General features: G+C 32.9%; 1 protein-coding gene across 1 annotated transcript; it reads left to right on the top strand.

Annotated features, from left to right (window-relative positions):
- The first annotated feature begins 5,989 nt into the window (after positions 1 to 5,989).
- LOC132733568 (toll-like receptor 3) lies at positions 5,990 to 7,998 on the top strand. The gene has a single exon (XM_060720225.1). It carries the CDS (start codon positions 6,167 to 6,169, stop codon positions 7,985 to 7,987), a length of 1,821 nt encoding a protein of 606 aa, XP_060576208.1. The 5' UTR covers positions 5,990 to 6,166; the 3' UTR covers positions 7,988 to 7,998.
- The last annotated feature ends 466 nt before the right edge of the window (positions 7,999 to 8,464 follow it).

The following is an 8,464-nucleotide window of genomic DNA, read 5'->3' as shown; positions in this document are numbered from 1 at the left end:
AAGCAGTCGACGGAGTATAGAACGTAAATTCTATTTATAGAATGCATAAATCAGAACATTTTAATGTGCAGCAAGTAACTGTTGTTAATTACACAAGTAGCTAATTATTTTTGCCGATTGATGCACTAATTAAGTAGTGCATGTAGTCAAACTAATTGTAATACGCGTTTAGTTATTGTGATATTTTTTCTTATGGGCACTTATTGGCTATCTTTCTAAGACAAAAATATCTCAGACGTCAAAATAATTTGACTAGAACGGAATGGAAGAGTAAATCAAGCATTTTTGTTTGCTTAATGTGTTGACCACATACAGTAAAGGAATTAAGCAAGCAATGAAACATCATTTCAATATTCATGGCTGAACGGCGATTCCAAGCATTTTTTGAAATGCTAAAACTTGTTGTATTTTAATCATATTTGTATGTTAATCAAATACCACTACATTATCACATGGTGTACTCGGTCTTTAACCTATAGAGTAACATTAAATTCATGAATAGTTCAGCTACGTATCGATTACCAAATATTTCGGACGAAGTCCGTCTGTTATCAGTTTGACTTCTTGTAAAATTAACAGTGAAGGACAGAATATAAGAAGAATATTCATTGGTCATTTTAAATTACAAACTAAAATTGGTGAATGTCATTGGACATTCTAAAATAAAATGTAAAGGTCAGTTCTAGCAATTCTAAAATGAAATGTAAATGATAGTTCTTACCATTCTAAAATAACATTTTAAGGGTAGGTTTAAAAATAAGATGTCAGGGATGGTTTTGCCACTATAAAATGAAATTTAAGGATAGTTCAAAAGTAAAATGTACACGAATGAGGATAGTTCTTTAAATTTTCGGTTAATCTGTAAATGATGTCAAAATTGATGAAGTCAAACGCAAAACAAGTAAAATGGGCACCTAAAATAAAAGTTGTCCTTCTTTGAATAATCATCAATATCAATATGCTATAATCTAATTTAATTGTTGGGTATTTTCTTAGCTACATGAAATAATTACTATGTCATTGTTATGCAAGTGTGGCTAAAATTTCTGTTTGTGTTGAAAAATTAGAAATAACATAATTTTGCATGTTTTACTTCGGCCGAGTATCTTTTTTTTTTTAAAGATACTTAATGTTGTAAGTTATTGCATTTTGGTTGAACTTATCAATCAATGGTACATTTATTGGTACTATTTACTATAGTAATCTTGAGCCTTTGTAACCGATCGCATGTTTATAGCCAATTGAGATAATTCCGTGACTTCTATGGCCACTTTTGGCCTTTTGGGAAGACTCCAATTAATGTATTTTTCAGGAATAAAACTTATTTATGATATACTGATGAAAATGGAATATTTCAGAATACTGTATAGCCGACTAGAAAATATTTAATATAGGGCAATATAATTAAGAGTCAGTGGAGCACTTTACGAACATGTCCGCAGCAATTAAAAGGCATATTTTAAAATCCTAATCCTTTACCATAATCCTAACACTAGAAGTAATCTGAGTGATTTTGTAGAGGAACATAAATATTGAAGAGTCTATGCTACACTAAATAAAAATACAACAAACTCAGATTGCATGACCAGACGTGCATGTTTATTCAGGCGAAATAGCAGTCGAATAAAACAGGAAGTAAGAATATCAGAAAAATTATGTTTTCGTTTCATAGATCATTCAAGTTTTATATAGTAAGATGGCCACAAAAATTATAATAGCATACGTCTCTTGTCTCTATAATCCACTTTAATAACAATAATAAAAGAAAAATAAATAAAAAATCGGTTTGAAAAAAATCAAAGGCACGCAGACGCGAACTGTCTCGCCCAGGAAAAACACAAAGATCAAAACATAGTATTCTTTTCTTTTGATGAAATTTCTCTGAGAAACCTGTGTCAGTTTGTCAATGACAGATCGCTGAATGTTAGACCGCATTCTTATTGCGTAAACAAACGTATGCTATTATCAAATAATATCAAATATGAAATTGATTAAATCATGATTATTTAAAGACAAGAAGTTATTCACAAAATATTTTATAAATAAAATACTGAAAAACACTTCTGCAAAAATAATGACTTTGTATCTAAGAAAAATGCAAACGTTAAATACGTCACAAAAACAAAACTTCCTTAAACAAAATTTGCAAGTCTAAAAACTTTCAAAATTTGTAGACATATCTACTTTTTTTTAAATTTAATATTAATTGCTCTCTTCTTCTTTTTCTTTTAAAAGAAACAAATTTAACAGATACTATGAAGTTAAGATTTGACTTGTTCGGAGTTGTCTGGTAGAATGACCAGTATCTAATTACACAACTATTATATATACACACAAGTACATGTATGCTTCACTGAAAAACCCGTGCAAAATACACACTGACCAATATCAAATTTACCACCCTTTGTAATGCGTTACGCGTTCAGACAAATATTTCACGCTATACTACGAAACGCGTGAAATAAAAAATAAAATTTTGTAAAATCAGTATGTGATCAATAGCTATGGACAGTTTCTAAAGACTAGCCTTTATTTTTATATTTTCATTTTTGTAAAGTTTCAGATAGATGGTAAAGGAGCATTGATAATTCTGTAACACGTAACGTTTTTCCACCTAAATTGTTTAATAATAATATAATAAATAAATAGGAATATCGCATAATAACGCTTTATATTGCATTACGTATAATTCCCCTAAATCCATAACATACCAGAAAATGGTGTTTAGCTAGATTTCGAAAAAGTCAATAATTATTGATAGTTGTTTTTTACTTGTGTCATACAACAGAAAATACTTAAACATTACAGGTGATTACAATTTTTTATACAGCAAGTTTAGTGTTTGTTCAAAGCATTAAATACCAGTATAAAATAACACAGTATAGTGCAGTATATAGCCTTTATTAGATATCAATATACTCAATTTTTGCTAAGCACCAAAAGTTAATTTTTTTATATATCATTACAAGTATTAAAAAGATTTATTTCCAATTTTTGAACATTCTGATTCAGCAATGTTTTGAGATAGTCCACTGACATGAATCCGTGTTGACTAATCAGCATGGAAAGCGTGCATCCCAATATATTTTTTTTTTTTTGGATTGGGTGTACAATCACATGTCTTTTGTTATACGACGACATAACCAGCTTATCGTCATTCAGTGGCTTACATGTCTAACATCTGTCACTTCGATATTGTGAATGCTAACATTAGGCGGCATTTGAGAGAAGCAGAGGGATGTAGGGATGGTGCAGAAGGGGACCACCTTCCGCCAGTTTGGTGCGGCGCTTGGTATACACACCGTCATCACCAGAGCCCGGGAGATTGGTACACTGTTAGGGGGCATGATGGAGGTCGGCAAAGGGTCACAACAGTAGCTCAGGATCGGTTTTTGGTCGTTCAGGCACGTCATGCAAGGTTTTCCACAGCAACTATTCTTCGAAATGACCTTGCTAATGCTGCCGGGTCGGTATTGCCCCGCAGACGTAACGTAGAAGGCTGCATGAAGGTAATTTGCGATCGAGAAGACCTTGCATGAAACGTACGTCGACATCACAAGGCCCGTTTGGAATAGAACATAAAGCATAAACGGTAGACCACGCAACACCGGAGACACGTTCTGTTTACTAATGTCTAGACTTCCTTCACATATAGGCATGCTAGAGTCTGGAGGAGACGATGTGAACGGTTTCAGGCTGCAAATATTGATGAACATGACCAATACGGAGGTGGATCAGATTTAATCATATCTGCTTGGAATATGGCTTACGAGAAAGCAGTGACAAATGAGCTGGACATCCTGATATTAGTAATTGATAACGATGTAGATAAACGTTCATGAACCTATGACAACTTGCAAAGGTATCTTAAAAGTGGTAGATATATAAAAAAACAATCCAAATATATGTTTGCAAGCGTTGATTATCCAATGGCAATGATTAATTCAAATACTGTATACAAAATGTTTAAATATGAAAGAGGCAAAGAAAGCAATATTCCCATGCTAGAAACTGTCTCCGACACACATGATTATCATGGTTAATATTTGATCAGGGTATGACACATAAATCGAATCGTTTAAAGTAAATTGGATGATAAATGTGTCTTTTAAACTGTTAATAATAATTTTTAGGTTGATAATTGAATTGTTGATAGAGTATAGTAGCAAGCTGTATATATTTTCCTATACATGTACATATTCAACTCAAATAAGCCTTTTATATAGTTGTTCCGTTATAAGAATATAGTTGTTTGTACGATTTCAAACAAAATGTAATATTACTTTACAATTATCCATCAGGTACAATGAATATCTTATCAAACAAAAAGTGTATTATTTCAAATAAATTGATGATTGATTGTGTTTGTGATGTTTTTTATATTTATTTATGAACTTCTTAGATGTAAACCTTTTACAGTAGACTAATTATCCGCCCTTGATTCATATTGAGTGTTTAATCGAACTTCAGTATAATTAAGTGTTCCCATTTTCTTTGTTTGCTTGCCTTGCTCAAACCTTAAATCGATATCTATATTTATTATTGAAATTCTCCAAGTTTTAATTTCATGCCATCGCTATTATAATGGCAAGTTGGTGTTGCCCCTGTCAAATCTGTCCGTTCGTTCTCGGTGCGTGCGTGTCTTCGAAAACCTTGTCCGGTCCAAAACTCAGTCGTGCATGACCGTCACAACCCTAGCTCCAACCTGAGTAGATAATTATTATACAATGTAGAATCGACCAAAGCCTCTGTAACAGCATGCTCAATCTTAAATTTACTGTTACTATAGCAACGGGGGGTGTCTCAAAATTGCGAAAAAATCATTATTTTGCTTTGTTGTTTTTCCATCAAAACTGTTTTCAAGTGTGCAAATTTTCAATGGATTGAGATAGAGTAAAAGGCTTTTCAGCGTTGGTTACACGTTACCTTAAGATCGACCGAGACCATTTTTAGCCTGCCACATGTCCAAAATCTCCTTACCCCCCAAACAGAAGGGAAAACATCCCCCTTCTGGTAACCCCTTGATGCATCATTTTAATGGGGTGGCGCCGAAAAAGTGATCACTTTTTTAACAACATTTTCAAACGACGGGGCCTAAATATGTCATTTTTTCATTGTTTGAGGCCTCAAAAGCCGTCAAAACACGTCTATATTAGGTTAAAGGTTAAGGGATTTTGGAATAACTTGGCACAAATGTGAAGCATAATGAGAAGCGGTGTGTCATACGCAAGACTTTGACACCGAACTCCAAGGTAAAAGTTCAGCTCAGAGGTCAAAGGTCAGCAGTAAGGTCAGCAGAGAATATTGTCCGCTCCACAACTCTGACATGTATCAATTGATTTTGAAGTCATTTGGCAAACGTGTTTAGTCTGCTAATTTCTTGTTATCCGAGCAATTGTTTTAATCAATGCTTTCCTTGGAAAATTAATTTTCATTTCAAACAAAAAGAGAATCAGAAAAGATTCAACAGAACCTAAGGTTAAGTGTTATAGTTTCAGTGATCTAATCAGAAATGAAAGGACACATATTTTATTTACTGACAGTTAATAACTTTGTGCTGTGTGTTAAATATTCATACTACATGAACGTTAGCATTGAACTGATTGGTAAAAAATATGATACACAAGATCAACAAAGCCTGTAACATTTTCAATTTTGCCGTGTTGGGCTTTCTTTAGGGATTCTTATTTTCTCTATTTTATGTTAAAAAATATGGTCAAAGTAAGTTTTTGCATCTTATAACTTTGAAAAGTTTTACTGCTTTAATTAATGCTTTAATTATAAGAAAATAATCTGCTATACTCTGAATCTAAGAATTTTGGCCACAATAACCGTTTTTTTCGAAGTCACGTGATTCCTTATGTGGTAACTGAAGCATAAAATAACAAGATTTCTACACGTCACAGCTATAATTAGAAACCTGATTTGGTAAAGGAATAAATACCCGATTAGATCACTAACACGTTCATTTATGAAAATGGCAGTAACAAGCATTTTAGAAATATTTATTTTAGTTTTAGGTCTTACTAAGATTATTGCAAAAAGTGAATATAACAACACATGTGTATATGGGCTAGCAAATAAAAAAGATGCACTTGATCCATCATTAAATTTTGATGAAGTGGCACTCTCGTATATATTATCGGGCAACCAAAGCGGATGTATTATGGACGTGAATGAGATTTTCAAAAATTTAACAAAATATGAAACAGCGAACAAAACTAATCTCTATTTGTCTATAACTTTTCTATGTTTTGATTATGATGTCATTCACTTTCTGTCGGCAGGATCCAATGTGAAATTTGATGAACTTTATATTTTCATCGATTTATCAATAACTATGTGTACTCTATATATTGACGAATTGGCAAATTTTGAACAATATGGATACATTTTCTCGATGAGTACCGATAGTGTACCGTACATACACACAGGTGCATATTGCTCTATTTTAAACAATCTTACAGCGTTATCAACTAGTCTAGTTTGTAAAGAAAACAGTAAAAACGAAACAAATCTGAGAAATTTTTTCTTCTGGGAGGAATGCGACCCATTTGAGCAGCTGGCTGAATTGAATCTTCAGGGATGTAGGGAGAATATGTATAATATAAACGGTTCCTTCATACAGAGTAAATTCCCAAATCTTCAACGGCTCGGGTTGAAATACACAAATTTAACATTGAGTGAAATGACTTTTCCATGGACTAATGAATTTTTTAATATCACAGATCTTCATATTAAACCCCTTTCCTTCAATAAAAAAAGTGATGTTTACGGCAATTTTTCTTTACAAAGAAGTTTCACTATATATGACTGCATTCTGAACTTCAGTAATGATGTTACATTGGTCGGATATATATTTAGCATATCTATTAACAATAACAAGATGCCAAATTTAGCAGACACTATATTCATGAAAGTACGCGGTTTGACAGTCTTAGATCTTTCAAACAATGATATCAGTGAAGTAGACAAAGGGGCTTTTATAATGCAGAATACTAGTATGCTGGTGCAACTCATCTTAGCTAATAATAATTTGACTACACTACCTTTAGATGTGTTTGACAATCTGTCTAATTTGTTGGCTTTAGACTTATCTTCAAACAGAATAACTAAAGTTGAACAACGATATTTTAAATATTTGACTAAACTAGAGAGCCTAAATTTGAAACACAATTCAATTAAAAGATTACCGTATGACTTTCTTGCGTCGCAGATTAACTTCATTCGAGAGGTTTTTCTTGCCGAAAACCCTTTGGAAAATTTACCGTTGAATGTTTTCTATGCTCCAAACATACAGTCTGTAGATATGCGTCATTGCCGTATCAATGCTAGTGGGCTTCAGCCACTACTGTACAATGCAAGTTATTCAAAAATGGAAAAAAATAAACACATGTTTTTACCAACATTTTATTTGTCTCAAAATAATATTAGAAAAATACCGATAAGTTCAAATGATTCATCTGTTAGTAATTTTGTGGCTGTTATCACGAATTTTAACCTTAATCTAAAGGGCAATCCAATAGACTGTACGTGTTTGACACCTTTAATTAAGGTATTTGAAGTTATGCGTGAATATAAAATGTCTGTAGATGAAATAGACTGGAAATGTCAATATCCATCGGAGCTCAAAGGACGATTAATGGCCACGATAAAACTTGAAGAAATATATTGTCCAATTTACAGTCATTCTTGTCCTCGTGAATGTGCTTGTTTTCAGCGTTATAACACTAGCAAACTAATCATTGATTGTCGAAATATCAATATGACTTCCTTACCTTTGGTGATGCCAGCTGGAAGGTTAGAATTATGGTTCCGTAATTCAAGCTTACTTGAAATATCACCTAGGGACTATATGGAAAACGTTACTTTTCTAGACGTTTCTCATAATAAAATAAACAGGATCACAGCAACTACTACAAAAGCTCTGGGCAACGTCTCAATTTTGAAGTTAGACCACAATAACTTGACACATCTTCCTGAATAATTTGCGACAATGAACATGTCCAAAGTAACCCTCTTAGGCAACCCATACGTTTGTGATTGCAAGATGAAATGGATGAGATCATGGCTTCTGATACCAACGAATCCAGTCGAGCAATGGACTAAGATTGAATGTAAATATAACACAAGCAATTTTGGACAAGTGTTTTCATTACTTGATTCAGTGTTTGTTTGCCCACCAAACTTGCATATCCACGAACATGTAGTTTTTCCGTCAGTAATAACTGGAAGTGTTTTCTTTGTTTTAGTATGCATTTTACTACTTATAGCCTTTCAACGCTTTACAATAAAGGTTCTACTTTTTCTGTACTGTGGATTCCATCCATTTGATAAACCAAGTCAATATCCCGCAAACGCAACATATGATGCTTTTATTTTATACTCGTACATGGACAAGGAATTTATACAAAACAACTTGGTAGACAAATTGAAGAGCAAAGGCTACAAAACTGCTGATTTT

This window comes from Ruditapes philippinarum, unplaced genomic scaffold (assembly GCF_026571515.1).
Source record: "Ruditapes philippinarum isolate M1 unplaced genomic scaffold, ASM2657151v2 ctg3518_1_1_1_1, whole genome shotgun sequence".
NCBI lineage: Eukaryota > Metazoa > Mollusca > Bivalvia > Venerida > Veneridae > Ruditapes > Ruditapes philippinarum.
This window is presented reverse-complemented; position numbering and strand designations above follow the sequence as displayed.